This window comes from Marmota monax, unplaced genomic scaffold (assembly GCF_021218885.2).
Source record: "Marmota monax isolate L192 unplaced genomic scaffold, Marmota_monax_Labrador192_F-V1.1 WCK01_AAM20220418_F8-fsc00052, whole genome shotgun sequence".
Taxonomy (NCBI): Eukaryota; Metazoa; Chordata; class Mammalia; order Rodentia; family Sciuridae; genus Marmota; species Marmota monax.
The window spans coordinates 2,380,818-2,400,209 of NW_026693473.1; the positions used below are offsets into that span (position 1 = coordinate 2,380,818).

General features: G+C 32.4%; 1 protein-coding gene across 8 annotated transcripts in view; it reads left to right on the forward strand.

Annotated features, from left to right (window-relative positions):
* Nucleotides 1-19,392, forward strand: part of Stxbp5l (syntaxin binding protein 5L) — a 350,200-nt gene that overhangs the window by 38,025 nt on the left and 292,783 nt on the right. For 7 of the 8 annotated variants that reach the window (XM_058583478.1, XM_058583479.1, XM_058583477.1 and 4 more), the window contains exon 3: nucleotides 9,074-9,171. In XM_058583478.1, the coding sequence (XP_058439461.1) occupies nucleotides 9,074-9,171 (98 nt within the window). Of the gene's footprint in view, nucleotides 1-9,073; nucleotides 9,172-14,916; nucleotides 15,259-19,392 lie in introns of those variants that run through there. The other variant, XM_058583482.1, reaches the window with a different exon arrangement.

Consider the following 19,392-nt stretch of genomic DNA (forward strand, 5'->3'; position numbering starts at 1 on the left):
AGTAGTAAAGAATAATCTGCTTTTATAGTAAATTTAGTAATACATTAGTATGTATAACATATCCCCAATTAAATAATTGTGTATATGGGGCTGGGGATGTGGCTCAAGCGGTAGCGTGCGGCCCGGGTTCGATCCTCAGCACCACATACAAACAAAGATGTTGTGTCCGCCGAAAACTAAAATAAATAAATAAATGAATAAATAAATATTAAAATTCTCTCTCTCTCTCTCTCAATAAATAAATAAATAATTGTGTATAACATTATTCAAATGTGAATGCTTTTTCTGTTATGTTATTATGTTATTATTTGCTTTTCTTTTATCTATATCTTACCAAATTTTATTTTGCAAGAAGTTAGACATTCCCACAACTTACAAGCTCGGAACTAGAGGACTCAAAATTTAAATTAAGGAAGGGAAAAAGATGAAATATGTTAGTTAACATAGTAATTTCAGAAGTTTGTATGAAGTATATGTACTACAGGGGGAATAAACTTTATTTTGCCATAATTTATCATGATACACTGCTGGATTTGATTTGTTAGTATTTTATTTAGTATTTTGTACTTGCATTTATAAATCTTTCTTGCTTTATAAAGCTGTAAACTGAAATTCTGTACACTGTGTAATGTGATGAGTTTCCTGAAAAATCACTACTACTTCTCTCTCTCTCTCTGTATCTCTCCGTCTCTCTCTCTCTCTCTCATATGTACCTCATGTTTAACATGGTAAAAGACAATTTGAGCAATCGGGGGAAGAGTTTGGGGTTAAATTAATGGCAAGTACATAAAAACTAAGCAAATGAAGATAATAATAAAAAAACCCAGGGAACAAAACATGTGTGGCAAAATAAAGAGCAGTAACAATAAAATGTGAATAGTTATGATTTATTGGGAGAATGGGTATATGAGAAGTACACTTAAATGTGTGATGGGGGTGGGCTACAAAGGAGGGGATTCTTATTTTTTTAAAGTCAGTAGCAATATAAAAATGTTATCTTCAGACACATTAGATAAAAATATCAATAACTTTGCAAAATGAATTAGGAAATGAGTTTTATGAATATGCCATATATTGACTTGTTAAACTATGTATATCATAGTGATAAAAATGAAACTAAAATTAAAGATAAAATTTCTAAAAATCAATAAGTTAATAAATATTTAATTTCTGTGATATCTACTTCTGAATATCTTATAAACTGGAGGGGATTTGTGCTTTATTTTCCTATAATTTTATAATCAACTCCCTTTTGAATCTTTGAACATGATAATTTTCTTTCTTATAAAAGAATTCCTAATCTTACTGTGAAATTAGTACCAAAGACCAGTGGCATTTGCATGGGCGGACAGTTTGCCATCCTTGTGATTATACAGCAGACTCATTTTTTTAAAAAAAATCACAGTGTGACAGTTCATAGGAACTGGTTATTTCTGTCACCATTATGCTACTCTGTGGTGTCATATGCCTGCCATATTCCTCTTAGTCTTTTCTTTCATCTAATAGAGGAAAATTTTTGGCAATATTTTCAATAATCTAAGATGACATCAGATTTAGGGAAGACTGGCTGCACAGTTCTAGTACTGATTGTTTTTTGCTTTCCAAAGTGGCAAAATATGTTATATCTGTCTGAATGTTGCCTATTATGGAAGACTAACCCAGATATTTTAATGTCAAATTATATGGATTCATGACTTAATGCACAAATTTGAGACAGTTCATTTCCATTTTCTGGAATCAAGATCTAAAATGAATCTTCTCACTCCATCCTTTTTTTATCCAGAGTATAACTTTTGTAGATTAAACCAGACAAGTGAATATCAGAAAAAGTATATGCCATATAATCGTAACTACTTACAGGTGAATCTTATACCTAGGATTTTTAAATAAAATGAAAAATTACTCCATGACCGCAATATTCTATCTCCTGTTACATGTTATTTTTTTCATACTTTCTAGTTTCCAGTGGTTATTACATTGTATTATTAGGTAAAATTTGGTGCAATGCTTCTAGGAATTCTATGTTCACACATAGTACTTATATGCCAATGCTATAATTTATATTTGGATATGGATAAATGTGTCTATATCACAAACATGCTATATAGCATCAAAATTCTTTCTTTAATTTTTCAGGTTGATAATTAACACAGGAGAACATTCTTCATAAATTAATGTGGTCTACTAAATATTTACCTCCTTTAAGGAATGAGTGGTTTCAGAGTGAATTAGAATGAGTATTAGATTATTATAACAGACCATAATAACTGTGGCTTAAACAATATAGAAATTTTTATTTCTCTTTTTTTGAGTCTATCCAAACATAAGGGACCCAGAACTGATTCAATGACTGTGTGCTGTGAAGAACCCAATACAATCTTTCTATCTTGTTGCTCTGCCATCCATATGGCTTCATCTAATGTTCTGAGATAGCTGATCCAACTCCTGCTATTATATTTCCGAGCCAGTAAGAAGGTGCAAAAATTAAGGACTACTTGCTTTTACATTTAAAAGTATATATCATTTCTGTTCTCATTCATTTGTTCAGAATCTAGTCTATCTGCAATGGAGGTTGCAGTTTTTAACTGGAGCTATGTTCTGAACTAAATGAGAAATTATAGGCAATGTTTATCATATGTAGTTTGGGGTTGTTTTGAAATATGATAGTATTAAACCTGTATAACCAGGCCTAATATAAATTCTGCTTTGCCTCGTTGTACTGCTCTCTGTTCTTCCCTGGTCCTTCTGTGTACATATATATCCTCAATATATATTGAGGATGAAAATTAAAACTAAAACATTCAGACTTTTCAGACTTACTATCTAAGTTCTGCTAACAGGAGACACTTGTGTCAGATTAAAAAGTAGAAAGATATCAAACATCCTTTTGCTTCTGGTAGTACCTGTTGCGGTATCAGCAATGAGCAGAGGCTTGTGTATTTTGTCCTTAGGGTAGTAGCAATTTCCTTAAATCAGGACAATATGACCAGCTCGTGTACATATCTGTAACCAATTCTTTCTGTGCTGTAAATATCTAGAGAGATTTGTGTAATTGTTGATATAGTTGACCACTTCATCTCATTCCTTTTAATATTTTGAGGGGAGAGTAATAAAACGAGTGAAGCAAAGTAGCATTAAAAAAAGTTTGATATTTAAAAAACTTAAGTTTTTGTTGTTGATGATGACCATCCTTTGCTATTATTTTACTTTACCAACTGAGCATAAATATATTTCAAAAACCTTTCTGACTCTCTAAAATAGAATTTTTTTTTAACCTCGACACTGCCATCTTTAGACCCTGTTCTGCAATGTTTTTCTTCTTGCCCATTTTCTAACTACATTTTATCATTCCACTTGATGACTTTGATTCTTTTGAAATCACCTCAATACCCTAAGTGGCCCTAACATCTTTTTTTTTTTTTGGTACAGAGATTGAATTCAGGGGCACTCAACCACTGAGCCACATCCCCAGCTTTGTATTTTATTTAGAGACTGAATCTCACTGAGTTACTTAGCCCTCACTTTTGCTGAGGCTGGCTTTGAACTCGTGATCCTCCTGCCTCAGCCTCCTGAGCAGGTAGGATTACAGGCGTGCACCACCCTGCCCGGCTGATCCAACATCTTACTGCATACTTTGTGTGATGATATGATTTGGTATTCTTGAGGAGAATAATATTCTTTTTTTTTTACATTGAGATACAATATACATTTCATTGGTGTTTAGTATATTCACAGAGCTGCCCAAAAACCACCAGTCAATTTTAGAACATTTTCATCACACTGTTAAGTGGCCACTTAGCAGTCAATTCCTTTTACCCTGAACACTAGGCAACCACTAGTATAAATTCAGTTTCTATAGATTTTTCTGTTCCATACATTTCATATAAGTGGAATTATATAATATGAGTAGTTTTTCAGTTAACAAAAAGTTTTCAATACTCATCCATATTGTAGCATGTATCAGTATGTCATTCCTTTTTAAATTTTTTTAAATTGTTGATAGACCTTTATTTATTTATATGTGGTGCCGAGAATCATACCCATTGCCTCATACATGCCAGGCAAGTGCGCTACCCCTGAGCAACACCCCTAGTCCCTGTCATTCCTTTTTATTGGTGAATAATATTCCCTCTTATGGATATAGCACAAGCACATTTTGTTTATTAATCAGTTGAAGGACATTGGAGTTGTTTCTTTTTGGATGTTATGAATGTACGTTTTAACATTTCATGTTGTTATATTTTATATTTTCATTTCTGTTGAGTTTATATCTAAGAGCAGAATTGCTAGATCATATGGTAACTAATTTCACATTTTGAGGGACTGACTATTTTCCAAAGAGGATGCATGATTTTACATTTCTACTAGAAATGTATTAGTTCAGTTTCTTCACCTCTTCATCAACATGTGTTAATATATCTGTCTTTTGATTATAGTCATTCTAGTTTTTATGCAGTTTATTGTTGTAGACAAGATTTGCAGTTTCCTAAAGACTAATGGTATTGAGTATCTTATTATATGCTTATCATTTGTATATATTGTTTGCATACAAATCTTTTTGAGATCTTTTGGCCATTTTTAAAATGAATTATTTTTGTGCTTATCATTGAGTTATCAGAGTTTTTATACATTGTGGATATGAGTTTCTTTTCAGGCTGTTGATTTGCAAATATTTTTCCTATTTTGTGAGTTGTTCACTTTCACTCTCTTTGTGGTATCCTTTATAGCACAAAACTTTTTAATTTGAAAAAATTTCAATGTCATTTTTTTTGTTTTGGACTTTGGGTGTCATATTTAATAAAGCATTGCCTAGCATTCCACAGTGTAGACATATATAAAAACATCATGCACAAGTAAGGAGTCCAACTTATTTTGTTAGCATGTAGATATCCAGTTGTTGAAGCACCATTTGCTGAAAAACTATTCTTTTCTCATTGAGTTGTCTTGGCACTGTTCTCTGTCAAACTATTGAAAATATGAGGATTTATTTTTGGAATCTTGATTATGTTTCATTGATCTATATGTCTGTCCTAATGCTTGTACCTTATTTTCTTGATTACTATAGATTTGTATAAGTTTTGAAACCAAAAAATCATGAGTCCTTCAACTTTGCTTTGTTTTTTGAAGATTGTTTTGCTATTCTTGATCTCTTGAATATTCTTATGAATTTGGGGGTGAGTTTTTCAATTTCTGCAAAAAAGCCAGCTGGGATTTTGATTGCTTTGATTCTGAAGATCAGTTTGGGCAGTTTTACCACTATACCAATACTAAGTCTTTTAATATGGGATTCTTTTCCTTTTATTTAGATCTTCTTTAATATTTTTCAGTTTTAAAATACTTTTTAGGGCACAAATTCTACACTTATTCTTAAATATTTCACTACTTTGGGTGTTTTTTTTTGGAAATGTAATTATCTTATTTCGTTTTTAAAATTTCATTTTTATATGAAGTCCTCATAAAATCATACAATATCCTTATGAGAAAGAATTGAGTTTCTACTCCTAATTTTGCTACTTGACCAATCAAGAAATAGTTTTAATAAAAATGCTTTGAATTAGTTAAATCAACTCAAGTTTTCTCTACATCTGAGAACAATAATGTCATTTTTCTTCTCTTAATATTGATGGAATGCTTGATCATGAACAGTATCGTGTGCAACTATCAATAAATAATGTCTTCATTGAATGAATGATTGTGTGAATAATTTTTAAATTACATATGTTTTCTAAGCAACTTTCAGGAATTTAAGGAACATGGATCTAAGAGACATGCTCGAAACAGATTCATTTAGCTGTTAAACAAAAGTAGTGTAAAATATGAATTTTGAATGGAACAAAAGTATTAATTATAAATGAGTAACAGTGGAAATCTAAACCATATTTTGTCATTGGCAGTACAAATATCCTCAACGGGTCTCACAATTGACTTTAATTTTTTTTAAAATGTGTTTATCTATACACTATAGTTATATATAATAGTGTGGGATTAACTTCAACATAATCATACTTGCATGGAATATAGTTTGCTCCATTTCAGTCCCCAGTACTTCCTGTTTCCCTCCCCTCTTCTCTCCCCCTGTTCTTCTTCTATTCTATTGGTCTTCCTTCTATTTTATTATTTTTTAATTGGTGTTTTATAAATATACATAAATGTGGAATTCACTGTAAGATTTTACATAGTAGTTCTGTATAATCATTCTTGCTGAACTCCTTCATTAGTTCCAAATTTTTAGTGTGTTTCTTGGGGTTGTGTATATACAAGATTCTGTCATATACAAATACTTTTATTTCTTTCCAATCTCGATTTGTCTTCTTTTTCTTATCTAATTGCTCTGAATAGATCTTTCAATACAATATTTAATAGAAGTGGCGAGAGTGCATATAATTATCTGTTTCCTAACCTTAGAAAGAAAGCATTAATTCTTTCAGTAATTGGTATGATGTTAGCTATAGGTTTTTGTACATACTGTTTATTAGATTGAGGAGATTCTCCACAATTTCATCAATTGTGTTTTAATATGAGAAAGGATGTTGAATTTTCTGAAATTCCCTTTTTGCATCTGTTGATATGATCAAGTGATCTTTGTCCTTTATTCTATTGATACATTAATTAAATTTTCAATGTTAGAATGATATGTCAAAATACATTCTACTGTATTTATGATTTTCAATGTTAGAATGTTAGAATGATATGTCAAAATACATTCTACTGTATATATAACTAAAAAGAACAAATAAAAAAAATAAAAAAAATAATGTTAAACCAGTCTTTCATTCTTGAGATAAATCTCAACAAGTCATGTTACTAGAATCCATTTGATAGTATTTTGCATCTATATTAATAAAAGTTATATGTATTTAGTCTTCTTTTCTCAACATGTCTTTGCCTGCTTTTTTATTTTTTTAAATCAGGCTAATATTGGCTCATCATTCATTGAATGAGTTGGAAAGTGTTCTGACCTTTTGTGTTTTTAGAGAGGAACTGTATTCTGATTTTTGTAATCCACAGTGCTCTGTAAGAAAAGTATGAATCTCTTCCTCTTGACAATTTCATGTTGCTAAATCTATATCAGAAATAAACTATGTCAGAATCAAGAAGTAAATATTTCAGTTACGAGTCACAACTGAAAAATGGTATTTTTACCAACTGCCTAGCAGAATTCAAAACACTCTTGTCAGCTTTAATGATGTATGTCAGTTCTCTATGGCCAGCAGGTGTCTCCCAGCAGCTAATATAGGATATTTAGTTATTGTATCCTTTTGTAGCCTAGAAGGACCTCTTTCACACTCTATGTAGAATAGATAGAGCAGTGGAGTTGGCTGCATGCCATGTGATACACGTGCTTTAGCAGAACAAAGGAGCATAAATTGGGCTTGCAACAGAGAAAGTTATTCCCACACACGGCAATGAGCTAAGCACAGACCATGTAGACATTTTATCTCTTGGTAAGGAAGTGTTCCAGGTACAATGTATTCTCCTGCAGCCAAATGGGTGTCAAAAGACTGTATGAGACTGCCTTTGTCAGCACCAGTTTACTTGAAAATTCTTTGATTCTAAAACAGTAGTTGATTGTTTAAGAACATTATGAAATATTCATATTATAATAGGTTACACGTTTACACATTTTTTGTGAAAGTACGTTGAGTGAAAAAAACAGATCATGATCATGGATCATGTAATCTAAACCTCATGTATATATTATGTAGTATATACATACATGTTCTTGTACGCTCTATAAAAAGGAGGGAGTTATGCTTTTCTTTCTCAGGGGAAGAGTTTTAAATTAACTACATGCTGTGGTTGATTTTTTTTTTTTATCTTGAATACTTACAAGTGTAGCATTTTGCTATCACAACATTTCAACTAGGAAACAATTCTGGGAGCACCAGATACATAGATGAACTGTATATAGAATTTGTCCTCTTCTGACCTGAGTCTTCTACCCTTTGAAAAGATACAGCATATTCCATATTAAAATGAAAATATTTCTAACATTACATGTTCCTTCTCATATGTCTTTTCCTTAATGAGTTCCTTATATTTTTATGTTTTTCTTTTGTGTTAATATGAAAACTTTCAAACATCAGAAAAGTCGAAAGAACTTGTGAATTCTCATGTGTGTATTCTCACCACCTAGATTTGACAAGTTTCATTTTGCTGTATTTATCACATATCTATTCATTCTTCTTTTCATCTCTCTGTATTTTGGAGATGAATTTTCAGCTTGCAAATGTCAGTACAATTTAACACTTCAGAATGCATAACATTACTTTTTCTTAACTCTTTTTGAAGAACAATCTACCATACAGGGAAATCACAAATTTTATTGTATCATTTGATAAGTTTTGACCAACATATACACTTTTGTAATATAAACCTCTATCAAAAATATTGAATATTACTTTCATTCAATTAAGTTCCTTTGTACCACTCTCCAGTCAGTTCTCCTCAAAGTAACCAGTATTCTGATTTTTTTCACCATAGATTTGTTTTGCTTATTATATATAAATGGAATCCTACTATATAAACTCTTTTGTGAGTGGCTACTTTTATTTAGCATAATGCTTTGAAGAATCATTCACATTTTGCATCTATCAGTAGTTTATATCTTTTAATTATTGAGTAGTAGTTTACAATATGAGGATATCATATGTTTTTTTAAATTATCATACCACAGTTTTGTTTTATTTTGGACATTTTGGCTATTTCCATTTTTTTTTACTATTATAAATACAACTGCTGGAAATATAATTAGATAAGTCATTTTGTGGAAACATTTTTAAATTTTCTAGGTGCATACAATAGGCATGGAATTGCTAGGTCATGGACTAGGTATATGTTTAGTTTTATAAGAAACTGCAAGATATTTTTCCAAAGTGGTGTAAAATGACATTCTTTATACTTCCTCTAATAGTGTATGAGATTTTATGTTACTCTATATCCTTGTCAACATTTAGTGGTAGTTTTTTTTTTTTTCCTTTAAAAATAAGTTTAGTCATTCTGGTTGCTGTTTATCTTGTTATCATTTTAGTTTTTAATTTTTGTCATTACTGTATTATTTGCTCTCTTTCAGACTGTTCGGCATGGTTTTCCTTATCAGCCCACTTCGTTGGCCTTTGATCCAGTTCAGAAAATCTTAGCTATTGGGACAAGGACAGGTGCTATACGAATGTATCCTTAATATTTGGTTCATTATTACCTACATTAATATTAATTAAATGTTCTTAAACATTCAGGTAAGAGAAATATTTATGTCTAAATAAAATTTATTGCTTCTTTAGAAATAACTATTATGAGGTACTATGGTGCACGCCTATAATCCCAGGGAATTGGGAGGCTGAGACAGAAGGATTGCAAATTCAAGAGGCCTCAGCAATTTAGCCAGGCCCTCAGCAACTTGGCAAGACCCTGTCTCAAAAAATAAAAAGGACTTTGGATATGGTTCAGTGGTTAAGTGCCTCTGGGTTCAATCCCCAGTACCAAACAAAAAGAGTAACTATCTATAAATATATGTGCACATTTTCATCTGATGTAAGTTTTCACTTCTCTGATATGCCCTCCACCAAACAAAAAGAGTAACTATCCGAAAATCAAATTTATTGACATGTTTTTAATGTCTTTGAGATTAGTATTGATGTCCTTTCTTAAATTCCTGTTATTGGTAGTTTGTATTTTCTTTTTCCTGATCACATCTTGGCTAGAAGATTATCAATTGTACTGATTCTTTAAAAAAGAATCAACTTTTAGATTCATTGCTTTTTCTCTAATGTTTTACTATATTCTATTTCATTAATTTTTGATTCGATCTTTTTTTCTTTTACTTTGGGTTTAATTTGATCTTATTCTTTTAGTTTCTCAAGGTAGAAACAGATCATTAATTTGAGAATTTTCTTCTTTTCTACTGTGTACCTATAGTACTATAAATTTCCTCCTAATTGCTTTAGTGTCATCTCAGTTTTTCAAATTAATTATATCATTTGAGATAATATAAACTCACAACTAGTTGTGAGAAATCCCTTGTACTTCCCCCCCCCAATTTCTTCCAGTTGTAACATCTTATAAAACTATAGTATAATATCACAATCAGAATATTGATACTGAGACCATCAAGATACAGGACCCTTCTACCACTATAGGATTTATCATGTTGCCCATGTGACTGCTGTCCAATCTAACTTTCCACCACCATTATTTGACCTCTAACAACCACTAATTTAGTCTTCATTTCAAAAATTTTGCCATCTTGAGAATGTAATATAAGTAGAATGGCATAGTATATAACCTTTGGGGTTCAGCTTTTTTTTTTTTTAACTCCTCATTAATCTTTGAAGATTCACCCAAATTGTTGCATATATTCATCCCTTGGGATCTACAAGGGATTGGTCTCAGTTCCCCCCAGGGATGCCAAAATCTACAGATGCTCAGGATTCTTATGTAATGTGGTATAATATTTGCATAAAACCTACACATTCCTTTGGAATGCTTTAGATTATCTCCAGATTACTTAAAATATCTAGTGTATATAAAATGCTATATAAATAGTTTTTACTACTATATTGTTCAAGTAATAATGACAAGAAGAAAGTCTTTGCATATTCAATACATATGCACTTTTTCCCCCAATATATTTGATCCATGGTTTGTTGAATTTGTGGATGTAGAGCCCACCAATTTGGGAGTTGACTGTATAAGAGCAGTTTATTCCTTTTTATTGTTATTCCAGAGTTTAACTGTTTACCTGTTGAAAGATATTTGAATTGTTTTTAGTTTCTGGTCATTATTACTAAACAGCTGTGAATATATGTGCACATTTTCGTATGGTATAAATTTTCACTTCTCTGATATAAATGCCTAGGAGTAAAATATGGGCAATCGTATGGTTATTGCATGTTTTATTTTTTTAAGTATAAAGTTCAGAGTTATTAAATACATTTATACTATTGAATAACTGTCATTGCCATCCTTCTCCATACATGTTTTCATCTTATAAAACTGAAACTCTATAATAAATAATTCCACATTCCTTTCTCCCATAGTCTCTGGAAACTACCATTCTCTTTTTGTCTCTATAATTTTCATTATTTTAGCTATGTCATATTAGTGGAATCATTTAATATTTGTCTTTTTTGTGACTGGCTTATTTTATTTATCATAATGTCTTCAAGGCTTATCCAGGTTGTAGGGTATGCCAAAATTTTCTTTCTTTTTAAGGTTAAATAAGATTTCATTGTATTTACACACCATATTTTGATATCCTTTCATTTGTCAGTGGATACTTAGGTTGCTTTTGTGGTTTAGCTATTGTGAACAGTGCTACTGTGATCATAGGTCCTCTTTTTTTTAGAGAGAGAGAGAATTTTTTTAATAGTTATTTTTCAGTTTTCGGCAGACACAACATCTTTGTTTGTATGTGGTGCTGAGGATGGAACCTGGGCTGCATGCATGCCAGGCGAGCGCGCTACCGCTTGAGCCACATCCCCAGCCTATAGGTCCTCTTTGAGACATTGGTTTCCAGGTATTTTGGGTATGTTTCCAGAAGTAATTCTATTTAAAAATTTTTGAGGAATCTCCATTCTGTTTATTAGTTTTGTAGTAATACTAATTTACATTCCCATCTGTAGTCAACATCTTTTGCTGAACAAAATGTTTTAATTTAAGATCATCTATTTATATAGCTAAACTTTAAGACTTTTAATTGCAAGTCTTATGTAGACTTTGGACCAGAATTTTCAGGTAAAGCAATTTCCATAATAGCAGGGTTTTGTTTAAGAATTTTTTTAAAACTTATTTTATTTTTAAAATTGATTGATTTATATGTCTATTTATTTTGGTCTCAGTCTAGCAGTCTTACATGTTTTCTTTTTATCTAGGACTAGTTTAACTATAAAGCTTTCAAACAATCTTGAGTAATAAAATCATATTAAAATAAGCAAAAGGTGAATGGAGTTAAAATTGAGGGCTAAAAGTTCTTTCATCTTAACTCCATAATGAATTTTAAGAATTATCTTAAAGTGTTTATAAGAAAATTTAAAATTAGACATGCATGTCAAACCAAATATTAAACAAGGTGTATAAACCAAAAGCATTTTGCCAGAAAAAGGACATTAGCTTAATTATGCTTAAAAGGTGTAGGAGAGGGCTGGGATTGTGGCTCAGTAGTAGAGGGCTCCCTTAGCACAGGCGGGGCCCGGGTTCAATTCTCAGCACCACATAAAAATAAAGGCATTGTGTTGTGTCCATCTACACCTTAAAAAAAAAAAATTAAAAAAAAAGTATAGGAGAAACTTCTGTCAAAAAGAGGGGACTTTCCATAGAACTCTCACAGAAGTATTCCTAGGAATTTGAGGGGGCAGTTTACCTTGCTGGGTTTTGAATTAAATTTCTACTCAGTTTTTCTGCAGCACCCCATTCGTGATTCTATCTGGTGGCCAGAGCTAGAGTTGGTTCTGAGGAAATATTTGCAGTCATTAATATGCTGCTTTTGGGGATTTCTAATCAGAGCATCACCAATGAGCCAAATATATCCCCTATTACATGTATCAGAAAATCCGAACACCAAGGGGAGTGTGGGATTGCTCAATGTGTAGGATGATCATTCCCTTCTGTACACCTCCCACATGAACTGTATTTTTTATTTTGGGGGGCTGGAGGATACTGGGGATTGAACTTACAGACACTAAGCACTGAGCCACATCCCCAGCCCTATTTTGTATTTTATTTAGAGATAGGATCTCACTGAGTTGCTTAGAGCCTCACTTTTTCCTGAGGCTGGCTTTGAACTTGTGATCCTCCTATCTCAACCTGCCAAGCCATTGGGATTATAAGCGTGCACCTATAATGCCACCATGCCTGGCTTTCACATGAACTGTTTGAGTTTCTTCTAACCCAAGATTGTGGTATATTTTTTCTCACTTGGCTTCCTGTGAGACCACTTCATGTCATAGGTAAGATGCTCTGACACTTCTATCATGAGTTAGTCACCCAGGGGCATTCAGAGTGGGCCAGAGGGAGCATTTGTCTCTGAAGTTTGGAGACCCTCATGTAGAAAAATTTCTAATAGAACTATTTCCTGCAGCCATCAAATCCTTTAGCTTCTATCCAGTTAATTATCATAAAAACAGACTAATCAAATACTAATGGACAAAAGAACATGTAAAATGATTAGATTAAAGTGCACATTCAGATCAGAACAGAACCAAATCAGATATCCCAGAGTGAGAGTGACCACAAGGTCAGGTGGAGACTGGCAAGTTAAAGAGATTTCAAGCCATATAACATGAATTACTTATAAAATAATTTCTTCAGCTTGGTGATCTGCTATGGGCCCCTTACCTCATTGATGCTATGCCAGAGAACTTTCCAGTAGTAAGTGCCTCACTAGAGGGGCCACTGAATACTTATCAGCTTTGGTAGTCAGACACTATATTTTTCCTCTTGAGGCTTGTGGAGTTTTAGGAGCAGCTGAAAGAAGGATGGAGTGAAATCCCCCAAATATCAGTGAACAAGAAGCAGCAGAAAGGAAACAGCTGCTCACTGAGGTTTAGCCAGACTCATAGAGATAACAACAACAAAGGAAACCACAAAAGAAGTTGCAACTATACCTGTATTGATCATTATGCTCAGGGGTTCCTAATACCTTACTGAGGGCTAGTCAATTATCCCTAGTCCTTCCCAGGTGTCCTCCCTTGGTGTCTAACCTCACAATGGAGGTGTAAAAATTTCCCAAGAAATTTCCCTTAGATTTCCTGTGTTCTTTTGGGTTGCCAGTTAGTTAGAATCAAATCTGTCCTATCAGTCACAGTTCTTCCTGGTCAGTGGTCACTGGCTAAAGAGAAAATGGTCCAGGGAGGAGAAGCTAGGTTATCAAGTAGAATGGTCTTGGGAACACTCCCCACCCCCAAATGGGTGAGCACTAACAAGCCTCCCTGAGTCCTAACAACTTAATGGAATTAGTCCAGGCTGAGTTGCTGCTACCCACTGTTTCTACTTCTGGAGTTAAGGAAACTCTTAGGAGCCATTGGGAACCCTCCAATCTAGGAAGACCAAGGTTGTTCCTGCAGAGCAACCAGAAATTTGTCATGAACTTTTCACGATCTTTTCCTATTTGGTACTGCTTGCAAATAACCAAACAGTCTTAAGGCAAGCAGGAAATTTTTATTCAGTAGCCTAAAAAAGGAGAAGGGGAGCTCAGGCTCTAAACCTTCTCCCCAAGCAGATCTGGTGTCTGGGTTTTTATCAGAACTGATTTATGAAGGGGATGGTGTAGAGTATTAAAGCTGTCTCTATAAGGGATTGGCAGTTGGCAGTTGAAGAGTGGTTATGGGCACCCAGCCTTGATTTCCACAGTCAAGCAGCTCCTTCTAATAAGCAGATGAAAGCAATAAGTTACTGGTAGGTGGGTTGCATGGTTGCATGGGGGGGGGTGTCATCCTGCTGACAGCTGAATCATATGGTATATCTATTTTTAGTTTCTTGAGCAATCTCCAGTACTGTTTGTAATTAACATTCCTACCAACAGTGTACAAGAGTTTCTATTATCCACACTTTCACCAACATTTGCTATTTTCTTTTAATTTTTTTTTTGATAGAAGCTCTCCTAACTCAGATGAGATGATACTTTGTTGTAATTTTATTTGCATTTCTCTGGTGGCTAATGATTTTGAGCGTTTTTCATATATTTGTTGGTCATTTGTATTTTCATCTTTTAAGAAGTGTTTATACAGATCACTTCTCCATTTTTGAAATTTGGATTAAAATTGTATATTTTTTGTTAAGTATTTTGATTTCCTTATATTTTCCAGATATTGACCATTTATCAGATGAATGGTTGGTATATATTTTCTCCCATTCTGTAGGTTTTCTCTTTATTGATTGTTTCCTTTGTTGTTCATAAACTTCGTAGTTTGATACATTCCTATTTGTCTAGTTTTGTATTAGTTTCTTGTGCTTTTTAGGTCATATTGAAAAAAATCATTGCCTGTATTAATGTGACAAAGTGTTTTCTTATATTTTGTTCAAGTAATTTCATAATTTCAGGTCTTATTATTTAGATCTTTGATCCATTTTGAGTTGAGAGATAGAAGTCAATTTTCAATCTGCATATGGATGTCTATTTTTCCTGATACAACTTATTGAAGAGATTGTTCTTTCTCCAGTGTTTGATTTTTGTGCCATTGTCAAGAATCATTTGGCCGTAGATGCATGGGGTAATTCCTGGAATCAACATTCTGTTCCATTGATATAAGTTTCAATTTTTATGTAAGTACCATGATGTTATGATTACTATCTATAGTGTGTCTTGAAATAAGATACTCTAACACCTCCATCATTGTTCTTTTTGCTCAAGATTTTAGAATTGTTCATTTTCTTGCTCTGTGAAGAATATTATTGTTATTTCAATGGGGATTGCAGTGAATCTATAAATCAATTTGGGTAGAATGGGCATTTTAACTATTAATTTTTCTAGTCCATGAACATGGAGTCTTTCCTTTTTTTGTATTTTATTCAAATTTATCTCATTAATGTCTTATAATTTTATTGTTGATGTCTTTCATTTCCTTGGTTAAATTTATTCACAGTCATTTTATATTTTTATAGCTATTACAAGTGGAATTATTTCATGATTGCTTTTTTGGCAAGTTTGATACTAGGGTATAAAAATGCAACTGGTATTTGCATTTTGAGTGTGTGTTTTATATTAATTTATCAGTTTTAATAGACTTTTGGTAGTTTCTTTAGGCTTTTATATATATGGAATTATATTGGCTGCAAACAGGCATAATTTGACTTTCTTCCTATTTTCTTTCTCATTCTTAGTTGTTCAGGATAAAATTTCTAATACTATGTTGAATAAGAGCAGTTGAGTATGGAATCCTTTCCTTGTTCCAGATCTCAGAGGAAATGCCTTCAGTTTTTTTCCAATCATTATGATAGGGATATGTGTTTTAATATTATAACTTTTATTATGTTAAGTTATGATACTTATATACGAAATTTGTTTAGGATTTTATCATGAAGACATATTAAATTTTATCAATCCCTTTTCTGCATCTATTGAAATTATAAAGTGATTTTATCCTTAATTCTGTTGATATATGTTTATTGAGCTGTGGATGTTGAACTTTCCTGGCATCCCTATGAAAAGTGCAATTGGATCATAGTGAATGATATTTTTGATTATTGATGGATTTAGTTTGCTTATATTTTGTTAAGAATTTTTACTTCTGTATTCACCAGGAATTTGGTCTATAATTTTCCTTTTGTGTATGTGTCCTTGTCTGATTTTGATATCATGGTAATCCTGGCCTCATAGTTTGAGTTTGGAGGAGTTCCTTCTGTCTCAATTCTTTGGAATAGTTTGAGAATCATTGCCATTTCTTCTTCATAAGTTTGGTAAAATTCATTGGTGAAGCTATCTGGTCCTGGGCTTTTCTTTGGTGGGAATCTTTTAATTAATGATTTGATCTCATTTGTTACTGTTTTTTTAATATCCTCATGGAACAATTTTGGTAGATTGTGTCCAGCAGTGCATTAATTTCTTCTAGATTTTCTAATTTGTTAATGTATGATTTCTAATGATTGATTGTATTTCTGTAGGATCAGTGTATTAATGTCTCCTTTTTAATTTCTTATTTATTTATTTGGGTTGTCTATCTTTTTTTCTTTTTAAAAAATATATATTTTAGTTATAGGTAGACATAATATCTTTATTTTATTTTTATGTGGTGCTGAGAATTGAAATGAGTGCCTCATGAATGCTAGTTGAGAGCTGTACTACTGAGCCAAAACCCCAGCCTCTCTATTTTTTTCTTGATTATCTTAATTAGTGGTTTGTTGATTTTGCTTATCTTTTCAAAAAAGAAACTATTAATTTCATTGATCTTTACTTTTTTTAAAAAAAATCTGTATTTATACTTTGATCAATGTTGTTTCTGTCTTCCTACTAATTTTGGGTTTGCTTTGCTCTTGCTTTCTAGGTCCTTGAGGTGTATTGTTAGGTTGGTTGCTTGAATTTTTTTTGGTAATATTAGGTACTTATTATTATGAACATACCTTTCAGAACTGTTTTTGCTGTATTCCATTAGGTTTGGTATTTTATGTTACCATTTTCATTGTTTTGAGAATTTAAAAATTTTCCTTTTGATTTTTTTCAATGACCTGCTTGTTTAAAATTATTTTGTTTATTCTTCATGTATTTGTATAATTTCTACAGTTTCCTTTGTTATTGATTGTAGGTTCATTCCATTGTGGTGCAAAAATGTAATATGATTTAGTTTTAAAATTTTCTTAAAACATATTATGCTATGGTCTATTCTAGAGAATATTTAATGTACTGAGTTAAAGAATGTGTATTAAATAGGTATTAGATGAAATATTCTTTAAATATTTGTTAGGTCATTCATCTATAGTATAGTTTAAGTATGATGTTTCTTTATTGACTTTTTTGTCTAGAGGATAAAAAATGGAATGTATGTGTGTATAATATATATATGTATGTTAACATGAGAGTGATATAGAAGAGAACATGGAGATAACATGTTTAAAGTCAGTAATATTTTCTTTTTTTAATTTGTTCTAATTAGTTATATATGATAGTAGAATGCATTTTGATACATCCTACATAAATGGAGTATAACTTCTCAGTCTTCTGGTTGTATGTGATGTAAAATAACACCAGTCATGTAGTCATATATGCACGTAGAGTAATGATGTCTGATTCATTCTACCGTCCTTCCTACTCCCATGCCCCTTCCCTTCCCTTCCCTCTGTCTAATCCAAAGTAACTCTATTCTTCCCTAGCTCCCTGCCTGGGCCCTTATTATGAATTAGCATATGCATATCAGGAAAAACATTTAGGTTTTGGGTTTTGGGGATTGGTTTAGCATGATATTCTCCAGCTCCATCCATTTATTGGCAACTGCCGTAAGTTCATTCCTATTTATGGCTGAGTAATATTTTATTGTGTATATATACCACAATCTATTTATCCATTTATCTGTTGAAGGGCAGTAGGTTGGTTCCATAATATGGCCATTGTGAATTGAGCTGCTATAAACATTGATGTGGCTGCGTCACTATAGTATGCCAATTTTAAGTCCTTTGGGAATAAACTGAGGAGTGGGATAATGGGATCAAATGGTGATTCCATTCCAAGTTTTCTGAGGAATGTCCATACTGCTATCCAGAGTGGTCACACCAATTTGCAATGTATGAGTGAACCTTTTTGCCACATCCTCTCCAACATTTATTGTTACTTGTATTCTTGATAATTACCATTCTGACTGGAGTGAGATGAAATCTCAATGTAGTTTTAATTTGCATTTCTTTTATTACTAGAGATGTTGAACATTTTTTCATGTATATTTGATCATCCATGTTTCTGCTTTGAAGTGCCTGATCAGTTCCTTTGCCCATTTATTAATTAGGTTATTAGTTTTTTTGGTGTTAAGTTTTTTGAGTTCTTTACATACATATCTTGGAGATTAATGCTGTATCTGTAGTGCATTTGGTAAAGATTTTTTCCCATTCTGTAGACTCTCTGTTTATGTCCTTGATCGTTTCCTTTGCTGTGAAGAAGCTTTTTAGTTTTATTCCATCCCGTTTGTTGACTCTTGATTTTACTTCTTATGCTTTAGGAGTCTTGTTGAGAAAATCATTTCCTAAACTGACATGATAGAGTTGGGTCTACTTTTTCTTGTATTAGGCATAGGGTCTTTGTTCCTGTGTCTAAGTTCTTGATCCACGTTGAGTTAAATTTTGTGCAGGGTGAGAGATGGGGGTTTAATTTCATTTTGCTATATATGGCTTGCTAGTTTTGCCAGCACCATTTGTTGAAGAGGCTGTCTTTTCTCCAATGTATGTTTTTGGGGTCTTTGTCTAGTATGAGATAATTGTATTGAGTTTATCTCTTGTGTCTTCTGTTCTGTACCATTGGTCTATGTATGTGTTTTTGTGCCAATACCATTGCCATTTTTGTTACTATGGCACTATAGTATAGTTTAAGGTCTGGTATTGTGATGCCTCCTGCTTCACTTTTCTTACTGAGGATTGCTTTGGCTATTTTGGGTCTCTTATTTTTTCAAATGAATTTCATGATTGCTTTTCCCTTTATACCAGTATTCTGAGTTGGAAGAAAAAAGAATTTAATACTTGGAGTGTACATATGATGAGGTTTAAAAAAAACAAAAGTTATTACAGGTTTTCAGGCTTGAAAAGTCCATTGAAGTATCCTATGAATTTTTTGGTTTGTTTTATTTTTATTTTTATTTTTTTTGGTACCAGGGATTGAACTCAGGGGCACATGACCACTGAGTCATATCCCCAGCCTTATTTTGTATATTTAGAGACAGGGTCTCACTGAGTTACGTAGCACCTTGCTTTTGCTGAGGTTGG